Raw genomic sequence first — 21,517 nt, 5'->3', positions numbered from 1 at the left:
AAAGAGAAATCAAACCCGTATCTCTCTGGTTCTGATCAACTGCTGCTGCTGCCTGTGTTTTTCCTTTGGATGAATGATCACTTCACAGACATGGCATTCATCATGAGACATGGACATCTTGGAGCTAGCTAGGGACCTCATGCTCATGCATGCATGCCTCCCTCCCTCCCTCCCTCTTGATGAAGTCCTCCTAGACAAACACTACAAGATTTAACAGTTTTACTGACAGAATTTTTCCGTCGGCATAAGACACATATTCCATCGGTAATTAATTTACCGACTAAATCACCGACGGAAAATTTTCGTCGGTGAATCTCTCGTCGGTAATAATATTACCGACGGATTTATTGGCGGAACAGACGCGTCGGTAAATTTTTTTTTATTACCGATGGATTTACCAACGGATTTACCGACGGAAATTTTCCGTCGGTAAATCCGTCGGTAATTATTTAAAAAACATTTTAAAAAAAATTCATTTTATAAAATTATAAAATAATTAAATTAACATAAATCAACATTGTATAATATATACTCAAAATGCTTGGAAAAAAGAATAAGAAAATCAACTCAAACAAATTTGTAACAAATAAATAAAACAAAAAAATTAATTCAACTAAAAAATTCATATGAAAAAAATGAAGTTGCAATTGCTAAAAATTTAAAAATCCTATAAATAAATCAACTAAAAATTGATCTCATATGAAAAAAAAAAAAACTCACAACAACATTTATACAATTATTAAGAACAAAATCAATTAAAATTAAATAAAAAACAAATATAGTGAAAAATCATGAAAAAATAAGAAAAAAGAAAGATCTTACCTTAATATACTTGCAAGTGAAGCTAAGGAAAAAAAATTCATGAAGCATATTAATTAAAGAAAACTAAGAGGATAAAAGAAGAAAGAAGAAGGAAGAAGAAGACATACCCGAGCATGGAGGAAAAGAGAAGGAGAGAAAGGAAGAGAAAGAAATAGATATTGATGTTTTTACATATAGTGAAGAAGAAGAAGAAGAAGAAGAAGAAGAAGTAGAAGTAGTAGAAGAAGAAGAAGAAGAAGAAGAAGACATAGAAGTAGTAGTAGTAGTAGTAGAAGAAGAAGAAGAAGAAGAAGAAGAAATGAGTCTGTCTCTTGTGAAATAAGCGGATTCAGGTTTTTTATTGAGGCGCGTTACCGACGGATTTACCGACGGATTATTGAATATTAATATTTTTTAATTATTCCGTCGGTAATTCCGTTGGTAATATTTAATTTAAATTTTCAATTTCGTAAAAAGTTTTCAGAAACCGCCAAAAATTACCGATGATTTTTCAATCCGTCGGTGATTCCGTCTGTAATATTTAAATGAAAATTTTAAATCAATTGAATTTTTTCAGAAAACCACCAAAACACGCCGATGAATTTTCAATCCGTCGGTGATTTTGTCCGTAAAGTAAAACAATTAAAAGTGCAATTGGAAGATAAACAGTTCTAGAGCTCTCTGTAAAATACCGACGGAAAAATTCCGTCAGTAATTTCCTTTGTAATTGACATGATGAACAGTGTTCACAGTTTACCAACGGATTTCCCGACGGATTTACCGACGGAATTATCGACGGAAAAATTCCGTCGGTAATTCCATTGGTAAAAAATGACACGTCATCTTTTTTTTTTTTGCTTTGCTTTATTTTTTTTTCCCACGGTAATTCCCTCGGTATATACCGAGGGAATCTTTTCGTCGGTAAAATCCCACGGAAATATTTTTGTCGGTAAAATCCCTCGAAAATTTATCGACGGAAATATTCTCTCGGTATTTCCGTTTGTATTTATTGATTTTCTAGTAGTGAAAGACTTACTTTGCATCTATATATAATAGAATAGTCTCCTCCCCCATCAACTATATATATATATAAGGAAATCTTTGCATTTATATATATATAACAGAACTCTAAAACGCGTGGGGAAAGTACTGTGCTTTCCCCACAAAACAATTTTCTTTCTAAGTGCTGTGTTGTTTTTTTATGGAACGATTTTCTATATTAGTTAGTATTATATTATAGGAAGAGTTGTACCTGGCAGATTTTAATGGGGAGAGCTGTAGCTAGCTGCTGATTTGACTTGCAAAAGTTACCTGGCAGATTTTAATGGGGAAAACTGTAGCTAGCTGCTGATTTGACTTGCAAAAGTTACATGCAGCATCATATTAATGTATTAAATACTTTGCAAATATACACTGTTTTATCTTTGTTTTTTTTTTTCTGTCGAGTCTTCTCTTCTTATCTGCAGTAGGAAATGCAAAGGCGATATCATGATGGTGCATTAAATGTTTTAAATTCTTTAACAATTTATTGTAGTCTTTTCTTTGTTTCCCTACGCAAGTTGGTTGCTTTTAGATGAACATTTGTCTTTGTTGATTATTATTATTATTTATTAAAAGTACTATAGAATGAAACCTATTAAAGCAAGATCATGATGGTGCATTAAATGTTTTAAATGTTTTAACAATTTACTATAGACTTTGCTTTTTTTCCCTGCACAAGTTCGTTGTTTGTTGATTATTATTATATTATTAAAAGCATTGTAAATTGAAAACTATTAAAGCGACATCATCATGTGTCTGTATTGAATGCTTTGAAAATTTACACTGTTTTTCCTTTGCTTTTTGCAATTTTGTCTTTTCTTCGTGGGAAACAATTTTACTAAGTTACATTGAAAACTATTAAAGCGACATCATCATATTTCTGTATTGAATGCTTTGAAAATTTACATTGCTTTTTCTTTGCTTTTTGCAATTCAGTCTTTTCTTCGTGGGAAACAATTTTACTTGCACAAGCAAGATCATGATGGTGTCTTAAATCCTTTTACAATTTTCTGTAGTTTCTTTTTCTTGCCCTCTTCGTTGCCTTTCGTTTTGGTTTTGTTTTCCAGCAACTTCTCCAATTAGTATGCTTTCGTTCTTTCTCTTTTAATTATTATGATTTTTATGGCTTCTTAATCTTATTTTATTGTAACTCATAGGATGTTGGTCTCTTTCCATTTGCTTTGAAGGGTTTGCTTCTTCCATTGCATTCAAGAGGATACTCAGTTTTTGACAGCTTTTTGTTTGGCTCTTGGTGAACAGAATTTCCAGGTTATTCCATTACTATTTGTCTTTCTTTTCAGTTGCTCTTTTTAATGTTGTGTGTTTTTTTAGTTTGCATGGGTTGTTCATTCAGTTACTGTTGATCGAAATTGCCTGCTTATTTCATTGCACTTTGATTTTCTTTTTATTCGGTGTTTCTAAAGTTTGTTTTTTTTTTCTTCCTGGTTTTATTGGATTCTTCACATGTGTTTGTGAAGTTGTCTTTTTTTCATTGCATTTTAGACAACCTTAGAAGGGGACAATTTAAAAGAAAAAAACTAATTTTGAACAAACCATCCTTCTTTTTTTTGGTTTTCAAAGAAAATGGTCTTCAATTTGAAGCAAAATTAATCTCAAATTTAATCGCTGAGTTTTGTAACATAAACCCATGATTACTTGAAACTTAAAAGGGATCTAGGGAGATAAATTGAAAAAAAAAAAAAGAAATAAATATGCCCCAATCTTTTCGTTTAAGAAACAGATAAATTGGAAAAAAAAGAAATAAATATATTAGTTCTCAGGATTGCCAAATTTTGTTAAATGATGTTCGGCAGCATTACATTGTTGATGTTGTAGTTAAAAAATAATATAATAATCTCTTTATAATAAGATTTTTTTCTAAAAAAAAAAGTAATTATAAAAAAATTGCTCAGAGATTATTTAATATCTCTCTCTCACACACACATCATGTAAGTTAATCATCAGAGTCTAGAAAAAAAAATGGGTTTGTGGCAGAGAAATCTGGTGAAATAATAGCAAGGGGACACAGATATTTGAAATTTTATACGGCTGTCCAAGATTACAACTCATGGAATACTTATATTTAATTAATGACTATACGCAAATTCGCATATAAATTTATGAATAATCTTTTTGTCACTATTTAATTATATAAATTAGGCTAAAACAATAGAGATCCCCTGAACTGTTCTTGATTGACATTTCATTTTTCTCATTTTATTTTAATAAATTATGGTGAGTAGCCAATTAATTTTATTTAGTAGCTAATTAATTGTAATTGAACCTAATATTAGTGTTTTTATTAGCTTAAAGATCTGAACTTTGAAATCTCTCCTATATAATAATATATATAAAAGCTATTCATAATTTAGGGAGTTTTTTATGAGGTTTCTGGTGAGAATTTATTTGGTAGGTGTATATTTATATCATCAGGGAATGGTGTTGTGAGAGCTGTCCAGATTGCAACAAGCCACTCTCTGGACTCCCTAATAATTTACGATGCATGGAGCATGACTATCCAACCTCTACACCAGTCCCATGGTTCAACTACCATGCATACCAAAACAACCTTGCATTTTCAAAAGTCTTAAGGGATTTTTTCCCTGTGCTTTGTTTCGTTATTAACTAAAACATCTTTTAATGTCTTTTAGGTTCAGAATTAATTGCATTGTCAGTGATGATCAAGATGTCACGAACTTTCTTCTCTCTGGCAAGATAGCTAAGTATTTTTTCAATGCTTCAGCTCATCATTTGGTGTTCGACAAAAAATTCACTGACCCATTTATTGTTCCACCTCAAATGATTGAGAAATTAAACAAAACAAAAAATATTTCAGCTTCGATTTGGAGCCTACAAATCTGTTCTCAGCAGATGTGAAATATATGTTTGCAACATCTTCGATGACATTACAACTGAAGCATGTATTAACCCGGCTAGCCCCATTAAAGTTGCTGACGCAACAAACCCGGTAACCACTGATGCTGGAAGTTCCATACCTTTCACCCCTCCAACACCAAACCTTGCAGATCCCTTGAGTATAGATCAGTCTCAAATTCAGACTCCAGCTTCACAACAGCACACCTCTCCGCAAAAAGACACATTCCATGACAGTTGTCATTGCCAGTCAAAAAGAGCATTAATCTTCAATGATGCTGGGCCGCACGACAGGTTTGGTTCGCTTGCTCGCACATAAAAAATAATCCATGTATTCTGCCATAAATTTATGATCCTGCGCGATGCTACTTCAACCATGATAAAGTTTTATTTGTTTTTTCCCAATACAAAGATGATGCACTAGCCGAAGCCACTGTCTCATTTGCTTCATATACATTCCTTTAACAATTATTACTTCACTATTCTGTGAATTTATAAATAGTCTTCCCTTTCATTCTTAATATCTTATTCAACATCCAAATATCATCCCGTGGAATCCTTTTTCAACTATATTATTATTTTAATTGTTATTTTTTAATTTCAACATGTTGGGCTTACTGACACCACTATCTCATAATTACTCTATATTCATTCCTATAACAATTATTACTTCAACGTTCTACTAATAAATAAATGGTTTTACCTTGCATTCCTATTGTTGCACTTCCTATTACTTAAGCACTTCCTTTTAATATATGATTCAGCACCCAACTTCCCCAACCAAAACCCTTGAAAGATTATGCAGACTCATCAAAGGAACATCTCTACGAAGATGATGACGCTCCTAAACCAGGACTTTCAAAGAAGCAACGCCTCTCCATTTCATCAACTGAAAAGGTTTACATCTATTTTCTAATTGCTTTCCCTTCTTTATGAACTCATATACTCAGCAACAATTAAATCTTTATTTCTCATTTCTAATTTATTGTCAAGAACATTTAATATTTATTGCTTTATAAAAAATTTATAGCTTATGGTTGCACTTATTTTTTGCTGCAGGAAAATAACTAGCATTCAGTTAATCAATGCTTTCTTATCGAACATCACAAGCTAATTGGACGTCTTTATCATCTGGTTTGTTAATACAACCTCCCGCTCATTGACGTCCACTTCTCTATCTATATGTATAAAGCGTAAAATATGTAACTCTATATACTTTTGTTATATTTGGATTTAACTATCTTTACTTAACTTTTGCAACTAGCTTTATGAATGTCAAGTCTTTTGCTAATTATGAATGTTATATGTTTTGCTGTATAACATTGCTAATTTCACTTTAAACAACTGTAGCATCGCGCGGGTATCAAAGCTAGCAATATACTAAAACGTGTAGGAATTTAACTGTAGCTAAAGTTTTTTTTTTTGTGACAATGTTTTTTTTTTATTATTTTTTTCTTTTCTTTTCTTTTTTTTTTTCAGTTTTTTTTTTTATTTTTTTTTCTGTTGCATTTTTGTTTTTTTTCCTTTTATTTCTTTTTTTTTTTGTTTTCTTTACATGTTTTTTTTTAACACGTGAGTTTTTCACTGTAGCAGTATTTTTTTTCCTCGCTTTTGTTTCTTCTGTTTTTTACATATAATGTATCGTTGTGCACACAGCGAAACACTTGACTGTTTTTTTTATTATTTTTTTTTTCGTTTTGCCTATGAGTTTTTTTTTTTCTTTTTTCTTTGTGTTTTTTTTTTCTTTTAATGAATTTTTTTTGTTTAATTTAGTTTGTTAATGTGAAAAAAAAAATTTAATTTAGTTATCATACTTTTATTACACAAATCCCAGTTTTTTTTCTATATTAAACTGGTTGAGAACTTAACTTTGTAGTTTTTTTCAAAAAGAAAAAAAAAATACTATGGATTACTACAATGTTTTCCTTGCATGATTTTTGTTTGGCTGTAGTGTTTTTCCCATATGTTTTTTTTTGTTGCATTTTTTTTTTCGTTTTTGGTTTGTTTTTCTGTAGCAGTTTTTTGTTTTTTTTTTGTTTTTTTAACGCATTGGTTTGTCACTGTAGCTGTTTTGTTTTGTTTTTTCCTTGCTTTTGTTTCTTCCGTTTTTTTACATATAATGTGTCGCTATGCACACAGTGAAACACTTGACTGTTTTTTTTATTGTTTTTATTTTTTTTTCGTTTTGCCTATGGGTTTTTTTTTGTTTTGCTTTTTTCTTTGTGTTTTTTTTTCTTTTAATGAATTTTTTTTGTTTAATTTAGTTTGTTAATGTGAAAAAAAAATTAATTTAGTTATCATACTTTTATTACACGGATCTCGGTTTTTTTTCTATATTAAGCTGGTTGAGAACTTAACTTTGTAGCTTTTTTCAAAAAGAAAAAAAAATACTATGGATTACTACAGTGTTTCCCTTGCATGATTTTTGTTTGGTTGCAGTGTTTTCCCACATGTTTATTTTTTAAATTATCTTTGTTAATTTTTTTTTTAAAATTTAGTTGGTTGAAAATTTAGCTTTAGCTTTAGTTTTCCTCATGTTTTTTTCATTATAATTATTATTATATTGTATTATATTATATGACTGTTTTTTTTCTTTTGTTGTTTTCTTTTTAATTTTTTTGGTTTGATTTATTTTGTTAATGTTAAATTATTTTTTTATTTAGTTATCATATTTTCATGATAATCTCAGGTTTGATAGATTAACCTGATTTCACGAGTTATTGATTTAATTTTTTTTAATGAATTTTTTTGGTTTGATTTATTTTGTTAAAGTTAATTTTCTTTCCATTTAATTATCAGATTTTCATGACACGTATCCTGGGCTTAACAGGTTAACTTGATTTGATAGGTTAACTTGGTTTGTTGGGTTAACCCGGTTAATTCTAGGTAAACCCGTCATTTTTTTTTCTATTTAGTTATCAAACTTTCATGACGCAAATCCTAGGTTTTACGAGGTAACCTGGTTTAAAGGGTTAACCCAATTAATTCAAATTTTTTTCTTTTTCTTCATTAGTTTTTTCCTTTATGTTGATTTTTTTTCTTTGTTTTTTTTAATTACTCTATTTAATTATCACACTTTTATGACACGACCTTATAGCCAGACCCACATCCAATATTCTTGGGTCTGGTGTTACAATCAGGCTCACTTAAACTTGGGACATAAAAGTTTAATTTTATTATTAATATTATAAATATTACTCTTAGGTCAGACGTTGCAGCCAAACTCAAGATTCTTGGGTATAACTTTGCCGAAAAATTCAAAATTTTTTAATTTTTATTTTTTAAAATATTTTTTATACAAAAAAAATACCCGCGGCATCGCGCGGGTATCAAAGCTAGTAACTATATATAAGGTGTCGGTGCGAATCTTCTGTGTTGTTTTTTCAAGGTATATACTTTTGATCAAGTGGAATATATAAAAACAATAAGGTATCCCGCCGTCATGGAATGGGCACCGACTGGTAGTTGAGCTTTTTCAACTCTTTACTCATTTCCTTTTCAACCATGGCAATATATATATCTATATATATATAGCTTTTCTCCCTCTCAATGTTGGCAGTTTTTGCTACTAATAATTAATATTGAAGTTAATGCGGCATGCATGTTGAAACCTATGATCTTATTAAACACATGCATGGTTGATAATGATGCTGTGAAGCACCCTCCATGCATGCATGGCGTGGTAAATTTAATTATCTGCGTTGTCCTCCAGGGTTTCCTCATTTCGATTACTTACATAATTAATCTCAATTCAACTAGTTGCGATCGAGGGCTGTGCTGTCAATTTAACATATTGGATGTTGTAATAATTTACAATAATAACTGGGTTGGGCATTCAGACAAACTCAATCAAGTTCTGTGGAAAATTAGGTAAAGTAAAGCAAAAAAAAATAGTACCAGAAGAAGAATAAAGAATATTCTTCCCTCTTTCTCTCTCAGTTAAACTCGTTTTGTTTTGTACCATAAAGAAAGAAAGAACGAATCCAAAACTGTCTGTTGAGCTCAGAGGTGTTAAGCTACTTCTCCTTTCCTTGTGTTAGAAAGATAAGAGACCGAGAGAGAATCAGCAGCAGATGATGACATTAGCAATAGCAGGAGGAAATAGTATTAGCAGCAGCAGCAGATGATGACATTAGCAATAGCAGGAGGAAATAGTATTAGCAGCAGCAGCAGAGTCTCCCAAAGCAACAGAGCCCCTTCTTCTATTCCTATTATCAGTTTGCCATGAACGTCAAAACTTCGAATCAACACAGTACATAATACTAACACTAATAATTACAATTCTACGTGATTATGTACCAAAAACTCCAACTTACCTCTTCCGAGTTCGATAATAATTAATCAATTAGTTCTATCAATTTAATTCATTCTATACATCTAAAATAATTGATAATTTGTACTTAATATTTGAAAACTTAATATATATATATATCTTAGGAGTCTTGTTATTATTTGAAAAAAAGGACTTGAAGTGTAATTTTACTCTCATAATATTTTAAATTATATTCTACTCAAAATAATACATGTTGAATCAATATAAAATAATAAAAAATCCAGGTGAGATCATGAAAAACTTCCTTGACGAGTATTGGACTCGAGCAAAGTATTTGAGCCTATTATATGTGAAAGTGGATCCGAGCATGCTGTCTAAACCTAAACAAGCTAGGCTTGAGCATGACAGCCCAAGCCCATGAGGGATGAAAGTGGGTCTGGGCGAGCTGCTTTGACCCAAACACAATGGACGCAGGCCTGCATCACGAGCCCACAAAGGGTGAAAGTGGTCTGGGTATGCTAGCTGGACGCAAACATGTTGGGATCGAGCATGATAACCCGAGTCCACAAGGGATGAAAGTGGATTTCAGCATACTGCTAGAATCCAAATACAGTGGACTCGGGTGTATTAGAGATGAGATATGGAAATCATAAGACTCTAGATTTTGTTTTTTGCCAATGAACCAGCATGGATGATGGTAGAGTTTAGAATGATTTTTTTTATTTAAAAAAAAAAACAAAACTGTTGAACTCGAGACGGTGAGATAAATATTAAAGTGGAAGGGAATTGAGGATTATTTTTCTTTAATTTGTGTTTTTATAGCATGGTCGTAATTTGCTAGCAAAATATCTGGTGAATGGGATGGCTTTGGAGCAGACTCCACAACTGAAGGAAAACCAACTGAACTTCCTGAATCTGTGGTGCCTGAAGCTTATAGGGAGTGGGAGGTTAAGGTTTTCGATTGGCAGACTCAATGTCCCACCCTTGCTCTCCCACAGGACCTCCTTATGGCTTACAAAACTATCAAACTACTTCCCACTGTAGGATGTGAAGCCGATGCTGCAACTCGGTACAGCATGGATGGGAGGGTTGTTGGAGGTGTAGATGATAATGTTTCTGCCTTTGCATATCAATCTGGTGGTTCTTATGCGGCTGTCTGACCAATTTTCGATAATGGTCAATATAAGCAATTGGAATCGGAGCATTGCTTGACCAATCCTCGAGATAAGGAGTCTCGTATGAGAATAATTCAGGTTGTTCGCGTAGCGAATACAGGGATTGAATTACAAAGTATCAGGGTTTTTTGCGAGCAGTGGTATGGACCATTTAGAAATGGTGACCACCTAGGTGGATGTACTATCCGGGATTCAGCATTTGCTTCTACCACTGCCTTGAAAGCTTCTGAGGTTGTCGGTGTTTGTCAGGGTCCCAGCGCTGTTCCATTTTTTATTCTTCTCAAAATGTGAGTTTGCAAGATTCCTTCCCTTATCTTGTCTTATCTTCATTTCATCCAGAATCATTGAAATTGATCTTGGCCCTGTTTACTAGGCATTCTGTTCATTAACTCTTGGTTCATGCAGTCACGAAGTCCATTTCTATGAACTCAAAGTTTTATTAGATATGTGAAATAAGAATAATGTTATATATCATTTGCCAAGATGGAACTTGTTTATTTCTGATTTCTAAACTATTCCATCCATAAGGATTGGATTAATTCTTTTAGACCAGCTTTCTTTTTTCCTTCCTCATTCTTGTTTCCCGAGTAATGTAGAGTTCATAAGCCTTGCGCTCATGCACTGAAAGAGTGAGACAGGTGTTGTTTTGGTGAATTCAAAGTTTTTGATGTGTGTTGGCTGTAGAATTATGCTAGTTTTAGCACTCAAAAAATGTAAATTTGTTAAAACAAATCCTACTTCATGCCCTGAATAAATACAGTCAACTAATTTTTAATTAATCCAGGTCTTGATTCAAGAACTAATCGATGACAAGGTGTGGAAGACAGTAAGAGACGAACACGATCTTATTTTGCTTCCCATGCAATTGTTGTGTTCACTAGAACGAAACAAAGGTGGTGAAACTTAGTTTGAGGTAGGATGGCTGTTTGATCATGGGTGCGCTGTTACATCAAGATGAATCTTCTCAAGCGATGTGAAGTTGTAGGCAAGTTGCTACAGACTGGTCGTTACTATTATTTGATTCCACTTTAGTCAAATTTTCACATGTTTTTCGGTTTCACATCTAGAAATCATTGGTTTGAAATTACTTGAGTCAGATGGTCAGTGCATCCATTGATGATGGAACTTTTTTTCTTTCTTTTAACAAAGGCTAACCTGTAGGTTCATGAAAAGATCTCAGGACTCATCGACCTATTTGAGGTCAAAAGAAGTCCTGCATGATTGCATCTTTTTACGACAAGCTGAGAAATCTATTCAACCAGTATTCTTATTTTTCTGGAATTATGTTTGTGCGCATTCATCATTATCTTCTTATTGTTCTGTCGAATCAACAAATCTGAAACTGGGGCAGATGGGTTTATGACCGTTTGTTGACATGGACATGCTACATCGAGGTTTGTGCTTTTCTTGACATCAACCTTTGTTTCTTTTGCAGGAAATTTTGATAGCACATGAAACTGCAATGTCAGGGGGTGTCTTGCCTGAGATGACCATTCATACCAGCTCAATTTATTTGCAATGCACAGAAAAGTATGCTGCTATTTAGTATGTACACTGTTTTCAAGACAAATTAATAACAAAGATGGGGTTTTGGAGTGCAGATATATTCTATTGGTTTTGGCTAAATAGGAGATGGAGGATAGCACGAGACAGTATATGATGTGTTCAGTCTCTCCAAATTCCTTACAGCACAAATACAGATTAAAAGGAACGTGTAGCATTGGAAGATTTTCGTTGTTGATCAATTTTGACAATTACTTTCAAGTACAAGGACCAATTTCTGCTTTTCAATCCATCATGCAAGACTCTATAATTGGCACAGATGGGGTTAACCCCAAGTCATTAGCGTGCTGTGATGTTTTTCAACCTGGGGTTCAGCAATGCCTGGGGTATGAACATGAAACTTAAGATCCTCGTTCTTCAAAAATCAACAAACAGAGTGCTTAAATAAAAGCACAACAAATTAACTTATCAACATGAACAGCTATAATAACACTTCACACTAAAGTTTTCAAAGCTTACGATCATTTTCCCCAGTCACACAGCAATATAAATGCAAGTGGACAAATGTTCAAGCACAGAAACTTCCAAAAATCTAAATCCTCTGTTACTCGGAAGGAATAGTAATCATTTCTCAAACTACTGTTACCAATCATCCTCATCTTCCAGCTTTGCTGTGCGGCCTGCCAATGTGGATCTAGTTCAAAATACAGGACTACGATTGGTAATCATAAATTACTACGCAATTGTATCTAAAATCGCCATCCAAAAATATCTCGATAGTACTTTGGTTTTAGTTCTATATCCTTTAAGACTGTACTAATTGTGCACAATAATTAATACTAGTTAGTTACTGTTTTTTAATGCTTAATTGCAAGGTATAAAAGCATTATGAAAATCGAAAACAACTTTACAATCATTAGATTTTCGCTTCGGAATCATCTTTTAAATCTTCCCAGGTTATTATGAGAATATTATGACTAGTAAGTCTTAAAACATTAGTACCAGAAACCATTTTGTCAAGAACATCAGTACCAGAAACAATGATTTGATAATTGCTGATTAAAGGCTTCTTTCTTTCGAACATCTACCGTCACCAATTATGAAATGTGCATTAGAAATTCCCAGCAAAGTGACAGATCCAGCAATAAGTAAAATGTAAGAAGTGGAAAATGGGAATCATCTGAAAACAAAAGGCTATAAGGTACCTGTACATCACATATTCCCAAGATATTGGGCACCTGGTGCATCTCTCATGCTCATATTCAGACTGTTTCGCATAGTTCGTCTACCAATTCCTGCATTGCCTTTTTGCATCATGGCAACAAATTCACCATAGTCAATTGTTCCATCCTGAAACAACACGTACCACCAAATCAATGAAGTTTGGTAGCAAGGAAACAGATGAGGGAATTCAAATAACTGAATCTGTTTGCCAACCCCCAATGTGTATAAATGTAGATGACTTACATTATCTTGATCAACTTCTTTGATTATGTCTTCAAGTAAAACATCAGTCATGTTATGCTCAGCACAAGCTTGTTGAAGCTCATCGACTGTAATATAACCGCTTCCATCCTTGTCAAAATATCGGAATGCTGCAACAAGATGTTCCTCCCGCTCTAATTTGTTAAGATGAACTGTAGCAGCTACAAATTCCTTATAGTCAATTGTTCCACTGTTGTCCACATCAGCCTGAAATTGACAAAAATAACTAATCAGCTGATTAGAAGATAACGCTAAGATTTAACATAATAAATAAGAAAAGCATATGCATAAAATGAGGAAAAAATAAGAGTATGAAAATGGAGTAAAGGAGATGTGACTGGGAAAAACAATGGAATAGAGAAGTACAAAAATGTACAGAAACAACCAGATATGCAGATATCCACTTTGACACAAACATCTTACCGCATCCATAAGGTCACGTATCTCTGTATCCTTCAAGGTAGAGCCATATCTTCGCAAACCAGCTTTGAGTTCATCAAATGTGATTGCACCACTGTTATCAGTGTCCATAGCCATGAACATTTCTTTCAAACCAGCGATTTCCTCCTCAGAAAGGCTTTCAGCTATTACCTGATAATGTGAAACAAGTACAAGTCATCAGAAAGTATATGGTATAAAGAGTTGAATCTAAGACATGACAAACTGTCAATCAATCCTCTGGCTTCAGAAGTAGCAACTTAAGCAACATCAAGTGAGTATGCTTTCCAGTTAAAATGATAGACTGCCCATAGGTGCGAGAGAGTAACTGGGAAACAAGCAAAAACTATAGGAGGAGTAGTGACACGGGTGTGTAACCAGTGCCTTCATCCGTATTTTCCAAGTGATTTAAGTATTCTCCATGAAGTGCGCCCCCTATTATCTAGAATCCTAAAAAATATGTTGCATATGAACATGCACATGCCCTTACCCGTAAAGCCATCTTCTTTAATTTATTCATAGCAGAGAACTGCTTGAGACGAGAAAGTACAGCGGGATCCAGCGCTCTATCAGGAGCAACTCCATTTTCACATATCCAAGGATGACCTGGTAATGCAAACATATGTCAGTTTGACCTACAAGTTAGCTGAAAATCAAATGATGTACGAATACAGCAAGCTATGCATATAAGGAATTCCCACAATAGCATAAAGATTTTGGATCCAAATCCAAAAATTGCAGACTCTACATAATTAAGTTTACTAGCAAGCCTACTTCAGGGCAGTGAGTTCCAAAGCAACAGTGAATTGAAGATCAGCAATGCACAAACTAATGTGGTAATTCAAGGACAGCATGATGTTTTACATTCAGGCATCGTGCCACCTAAATTGATTGACCCAAGGGGAACCCAAAAGGAAAGTCATAAGTTTTTTTAGCACTGTAAACACAGCGACAGCTATGTAGACTACACATCCTGCTAGCTGGTATTTGGGTTGCTTTACCAAAAAACACAGAAAGGAAAATCCAAACTGATATAGCAGCCTACCCAATTATCATTCATATAACTCAAGAAACTACTGAAAGGTCAGACATACACAGCACTTCATGAGCTGTCAAACGCTCTGAAGGTGTAGAGCAAAGCATCTTCCGGATGAGATCTTTAGCACTGTCTGATATTAGGGGCCATGGGTCTGAGTCGAAGTCGATATAACCCTTCAACACAGCATCAAATATTCCTTGTTGTGTTTCTGAAATCCAAAACAGAAGAACTTTTCAGTAAATTGCACAAAGAATAAAAAAGCTTAAGCTTTTATAGCAGTATTCCAAAGAACACCAACCTGCCCAAAATGGTGGCACTCCACTTAGCAATATATACAATATGACCCCAGCTGTCCACACATCTGCTCCTGGCCCGTAGTTCTTGAGGAGCACCTCTGGAGCAACATAATATGGGCTTCCAACCACATCAGTGAAAATTTGACCTGTAATAGCCAACCACATGTAAGCATCAATACTCAAGATTACATTGTTATACCATGTATTGAAAGGTTTCGTGAATGCTACACATTACTATATCTCCAGAGTTTGATTTGAGGTCTTTAGAGAAGAAAAATGTTTCATAAGTTTGCTATACTTGTCAAGCAATTATAGGTATGCATAGAAAAAGCTTTAATTATTTAAATTCATTCTAACAAAATGAATACCATCAAGCATAAGAGAAGGTACAGAATTTAAGATGTGAAGAGTTATTAATCAGTAAAACATGTAATCTAATTGGTAAAAACATTTCATAAAAAAAAAAGATGGATGAAGTAACATTCATATTTTAATATCTTGAATTTTTTCTTACAAACATCTTTAGTATCTTGATATGCTCATAATTCAACAAAATGCAAACGATGCGTTGTATACCTGGTTTGAAGAACACAGAGAGTCCAAAATCAATAGCTTTAAGCGAGAAATCATCATCCTTATTCACCAACAAGAAGTTCTCTGGCTTTAAATCTCTATGCATAACCCCTAGCGAGTGACAAGCCTCCACAACCCCTACAATAATCTTAGTCAACTCGGCTGCCTTCCTCTCGCTGTAATGCCCCCTTTGGATGATCCTATCAAACAACTCTCCTCCTGAGCAAAGCTCCATTACAATATGAACATACAACGGATCCTCGTAGGCACCCTTAATGGTCACAATATTCTTGTGACCTGCCAAGTGGTGCATTATCTGAATCTCTCTCCTAACGTCCTCAACATCCTCCTTGGAAATTAACTTTCTTTTGCATATAGACTTGCAAGCATACTCAATCCCCGTAAGAATCTCAGTGCATAAATAAGTAGTGCCAAATTGTCCTTGTCCTAATTTACGACCTAAAGTGTAAAGATCACGAATGTTTGGAGTTTTATGGCCTAAAACATAATAAGCCTGGTTCTCAACACTGCGCCTCATTATTGTATCTTTCTTGGTGGGGCTAATGAGAGGTAAATTGCTGTCCTTTTTCGGGGTGAGTTCTTGGGAGGTTAGACTTGAATAGGAATGCTCAGAATTGGAGTGATCAGAGGAGGCGTGGCGCTTGGAATTGGAGGCAGTGGCGGTCGATTGCTCGTCGGGCTGATTGTAGCCCTGATGAAGTATTCCTTTGAAAGATCCACGGCATGTATTGCCCATGGAACAACCACAATTCCCTTTAATCACTTCACCACCTTGTCCTCATCTAATGAAGTCTCATTAATTACACTGCAGGAACGAATTTTACATCATAATTAAAAACAAAAATCCAAATTTGGAAACTTGTGCACATAATCTATACATGCGTTTTTATGTGCATACACAAGCAGACAAATCTAATCCAAGATTAGAAAGCATTTAACATCAGATCAAGCCTACTGTTCAGTGTGTTTCGTCCGAAAATGATTACACTCTTCATTTTCCGATGAAGGGAGCGAAAAAAAGTAAACAAAACGAAAGCTTCTGCATCAAAATACATAAAAACAAAAGGATGATAACTTACCGGTCAAAACCCAACAAGAACAAGTCTGTACAACAGCATACCATCACAAATTACAAAAGTAGAAAAACCCAACAAGGAAAAGAAGCCATTTAAAGAAAGTGACAGGATTCAAGCACAAGGAAAGACATGATAACTTAAGTACTTACCTATATAATGTCTTGAATTATACAAGGGAAAGAAAAGATGGATCTGAAGTGTATGTAGGAGAAGGAAAAATGGAAGAAAAGAGGAGAAACCAAGTTATAAAATATAACACGACAGTGAAGTTGTTTGTTTATTAATATGATGTTGTGAATATTAAATGGGGTCTGCTGTTGTTGCTGAGAAACATCGGATTGGAGAGTGCTGACCAGCTACCATTTTTTTTCCCCTCTTATTTATTTATTTGTTTTTGTGGAAGAAAGGGTACGCGGCTTTACATGTTTCCTTTGCCATTGTTTTACTTCTTTTTAACCTTTCCATCAATCACTTCTACAAAACAACAGTTTTCTTTAATTTCCTCCATTTTTCTTTTTCTTTTCTTTTTTCTTTTTTTATAAGATTAATAGTTATTGCTACCTCTCACTCTTTCTCTATCCCCCTACCTTCCTATTATTACACGGTTTTCTTCCAAGAAATGCTAACCAAGCAAAAAAAGGTTCCATCTTTGACCTCAGACATGACAATTCCAAGGTGGGTTGTGTTTGAAGAGTAAATTTCGCTGGCTCCCTGAATACACTTGATTGGTTCGTCATCATCACGCGCTGTTAGAGATAGTCGGTCTCTCTGACAACATGGATTTTTCTTGTTTCGATGGCAAAATATCGCAGCAACTATTAGTTTGAGAAGGATAAATTCAGCTTTGTAAGATCTAATTTTAGACACCCTCCTCGTGTTTCCTCTCAATTTTTTCTGTTATAACTTTCATGCTACCATTTCTGGGAATCTTGAAAAAAGAATATATTGACTGTAACATCCTTATTCTTTATTAATTTGCCTCCCCATTATCCACAAAAGATAAGACCATCTAATTGCACATCATTTCTTTTTTTGGGACACCTTTCATCGTTGGATTCTGAGGGGGCATGCAATGGTGAGAACTTGGAACTAAATAATGATCTGCTTGGAATTATCCACGCAAAGCTATTAATGTATTGAAGGTATCTACGAGTTGTTACCGCCAGTATTTAGGATGGATCAGTGAGGAGCATGTGGAATTAGAACTGGCATCCATGATCACTCGAAAGCAACATCATTGATCTGTCAAATTAAAAAGGGATTGTTAACCCAAAATCTGTCATCTTTTCTTCCCTGAGCCGGGTATGGACACCGTGCATGGCTGAGTGACCGACCACCAACCAATAGCCATCAAAAGATCATTGTCCATTGAGCAGAAAAGTAATGCTGTAGATTATAAGATGGTCATCCGAGGAGGTGGCTGAGCTGACTTCGTCAATCAAACAATCTTGACTGTCTGATCCTCTCTGGGTAGGGTGCATCTGGTGCAAGCAAGGAAACCAGCCCCAAACCCCAAAGCTAGAGGCATTCACGAATCACGATCATCATTCTTCTGACATCATCATCATCATCCATCAACCAACTGCTCCGTAGGAATTTGCACATGAGCTGAATTTGGATGTTTGGAAGTTATGTTGTGGTGGTTTTTTCAAATGTATTTTTATTTAAAAATATATTGAATATTAGGAAATAAAAGGATATAAAAATACAAAAAAAGTGATTAATTTAAAACTAAAAAAAAAAAAATCAATAAGACGGTAAAACAATTTTCCCAAACTCTCGATTAAGACCATTACTTTGTTCATTGAAAGTTATGATTTTGAAAAAAGAAAGAAAGGAAAGGATGAGGGATTTTACTTTTCAAAGAAAACAATAGCTTTCTTAAGGGATGGAAAAAGGGTTAAGAAAGTCCGTTTCTTAAACAACTCAAAGCTACAGTATTTGTTGAGTAAATATTGCATAGAATTTTATATGCAGTTCACCAGTCAAGTATCATGTCGGAAAAACAACATGGCTTTCCTCCATCCTTGAAAAAACACTAAAAACACTCTCTGACCTCTCTAGTATTCCCTTAACTTCCTCTCTCTGTGCACAAAGAAGCAGGACAAAAATCAAAAGCAGAGGGGGCAACGAAGATAAAGGAGTCTTTTTTTGAGAGGGGAGTGGATATATAGGGTGGCTAGATCCGGGGAAGGGGAGTGGATATATGGCTTGCTTGATGAATTTATTCTAAGATTTATCGTGTTTTTCATTATTATTGTAGAGTATGAGGTAAGATGAAGAAGAAAAATGTGTCAAGGTCAGACGAGGCTATCAATAGTCAAGTGGATAGTATCCCAATTGAGAATCACTTGATCAAATACTTCGAGATTTCTCCATAGAGATGATGACAATGAGGATTGCATGGTTAGCTTCCTCATTTCTTTAGCATAAATGTGTCAATGCTATCTTCCATTACATAAAGAGTTTGTTTGGTTAGCTCTCGCATTTTTTTTGTTTTTTTTTTCTCCCCCTGGATTTAGATGACAATGAAAAGTCAATTGCAATGTTGTCGTCTCAAAGTTTTTTTTTTAAAAAAAAATTGCACATTTGAAACTTTGTGTCTGAAAGCATTTTACTAATAGGATTAGAAATTTGGATGGGGGCTTTTGTCGTGCATCATTGAATTTTTGTTTTTTAAACTTATTGTTTTAACACTTTGATTGTAGATTCTGTAGTTTTCTCATAAAAAAAGGCTTCAAAGAACCTTCGATTTTTTTTTTAATTCAAGCTCTGCTTGAACAGAGGGCTTATGATGTTTTTTATTTTTGACTCCCCCCCCCCCCTAGATTCCAATCGCATGTCTTTGTTTTTCTCTTTGGATGTTTTCTTTTGTTAACAAATCGTTATCTTCTCTAAGTTTTTTGGGATCAAACAGGTCTTTTTGAATCGTTAAGAAAATTCTGTTTGATGAACCAAAACGAATCGACCAAAAAAGGAGAGGAAGTTTTTAGTTTAGAAATGCACGTTTAATCCTCGCGTGCTGTACCCACTAAGAAAACTTGGAAATCAAAAAGTATTTGCACGTTACCTTGCATTTATGCCTAGATGGCGTGCTGCTTTGCCTTGGTTTTGATAGCTCAACTTTCACATCCATCTCGCCTTCAAGCTAAGGAAAAATGTACGGGTGATAGGTGAGAAAATCATTCAAGAATACGAATCAACAAGCAGCCCGTATCCCCAACACTTGGCTATTTAGAGCACGTGCTCCTGCATGTTGCAACAGGATGTGTAGAAGAAACGCAAAATGCTCTGTTATGTCAGCTACTTTTGAAAAGGCCATTCAAGGTTATCTTCTTCTTTGAGAAGAATACAAATAAATAAGCGAAAGTTGCAGAATTGAATAAAGGTGTATGACCAGGAGTGAATAGGGTTTCAGAATCAGAATCCTAAATGAAACAGGGGCAAAATAACAACACATAATCAGCAGACAACATACAAGGGACGAAATATAGGAATTAAATAATGAACGAGAAAGAAATGAAAACAAGAGTGATTGGGCAAGAAATGGAGTTCAAGGTCAAAGCATAACACTCTAAAATCACATGGACCAATCCGTACCAAACAAGAACCTCAAGGACCAAAGTGAACTTTGGCTAATCACCGCTGTGGCAACACGAACAATGCCTTCGTCTCTATATATACGGTGAAACCCCGCAGTTAACTGGTATATTTTAGATGGATAACCATGATTACAGGGAGATGCATGCTATAGACCGATTATATCAAGCTTCGATTGGGCTATCAAAATAAAATATCTCATGAATTCCTAGTGATTCCTCGAATCGGGGTTTCAAACAGCCTAGATTACTGTCTCTGTTTTTTTTTTTTTTTTGTGTGTGTAAATAATCTGTTTTGTTTTCAATTGGAGTTTAGTCTTGGAGACGTGGGTTTCTTTAAAAAGGAAAAGAAGAGGAGCTGACAATACGGGTGAATGATGATTGCTAGATTCGGCTGCCAAGACATTACAGTACTAATGAGATATGTGTTTTTTTAAAGGAGAGAGAGAGAGAGAGAGAGAGAACAGTTCATGCAGTTGAAAACTTGTTTCGTGATTGGTTGGACGCATGAACTCCTTGGTCCATTGCTGATCGGATCAAGACAGATGATGAAATCCTCCGTGATTCCCATCATCTTCTTTTTTCCTGAGCTGTTTGGTTTTTCATTTTAACAATATTTAATTTTTTTATTTTAAATTAATATTTTTTAAAATATTTTAATGTGTTATTATTAAAAATAAATTTTAAAAAATTAAAAAAATTATTTTAATATATTTCTAAATAAAAAATACTTTTAAAAAAAATACAAATGTTATTATTATTATTTAAACAATTAATAATATAACATCGATATTTTTTTAATCCCAACTCTTAAGATTTTTTTTTTTTTTTCCTGTTCTCCACTACATGCACTTCTCAGCACTTTCATTTCTTTCTCTTTTTTTTTTTTTTTTTCTTTTTCTATATACAAATAAATTAACAAAGAATGAACTGCCCCAGAAAGTTAACTTCGTTTTTCTCCACAGTCCCTTTCTCATCTCCACAGTCCCTATTATTATTTTTTCAAAAAAATATACTTTCAAGTGCGTGTTATGAGATGTACCACTACTTTGAACTAGCGATTCTACTCGATTGCATTAATAATTTATCATTTACACTCAATAAATTAATAATCTTGATTTTTACAAGTTTTAATAATATATTGATTAAATAATATTTTTTTATGTTTTTAAATATATAATTTATAGAAATTAAACTGTAAATCAAGAAAAATCCTAGAATTCACAAACATACGGAATCTTTGACAGCAAAAGGAGGATAATGGACACGGTTGGTTGATGATGTTCCTCGTCATGGCCACACAAGGTCCACATCATCTAAAGG

At 34.0% G+C, this 21,517-nt stretch overlaps 1 protein-coding gene and 1 pseudogene across 1 annotated transcript; one reads left to right on the top strand and one right to left on the bottom strand.

Annotated features, from left to right (window-relative positions):
• Positions 1-9,453: 9,453 nt before the first annotated feature.
• LOC118032317 (uncharacterized) lies at positions 9,454-10,703 on the top strand (annotated as a pseudogene).
• A 1,353-nt stretch (positions 10,704-12,056) lies between these two features.
• On the bottom strand, positions 12,057-17,127 carry LOC118032285 (calcium-dependent protein kinase 26). Its single transcript, XM_035036945.2, has 9 exons — positions 16,745-17,127; positions 15,502-16,324; positions 14,928-15,071; positions 14,685-14,837; positions 14,081-14,196; positions 13,576-13,743; positions 13,135-13,359; positions 12,873-13,017; positions 12,057-12,347 (listed from the first exon to the last, which is right to left on the bottom strand). Exons 2-8 carry the CDS (start codon positions 16,253-16,255, stop codon positions 12,880-12,882), a joined length of 1,698 nt encoding a protein of 565 aa, XP_034892836.1. The 5' UTR covers positions 16,256-16,324; positions 16,745-17,127; the 3' UTR covers positions 12,057-12,347; positions 12,873-12,879.
• Positions 17,128-21,517: the final 4,390 nt, after the last annotated feature.

The sequence above is a fragment of the Populus alba genome, chromosome 9 (genome assembly GCF_005239225.2).
Source record: "Populus alba chromosome 9, ASM523922v2, whole genome shotgun sequence".
NCBI classification, from domain to species: Eukaryota; Viridiplantae; Streptophyta; class Magnoliopsida; order Malpighiales; family Salicaceae; genus Populus; species Populus alba.
This window is presented reverse-complemented; position numbering and strand designations above follow the sequence as displayed.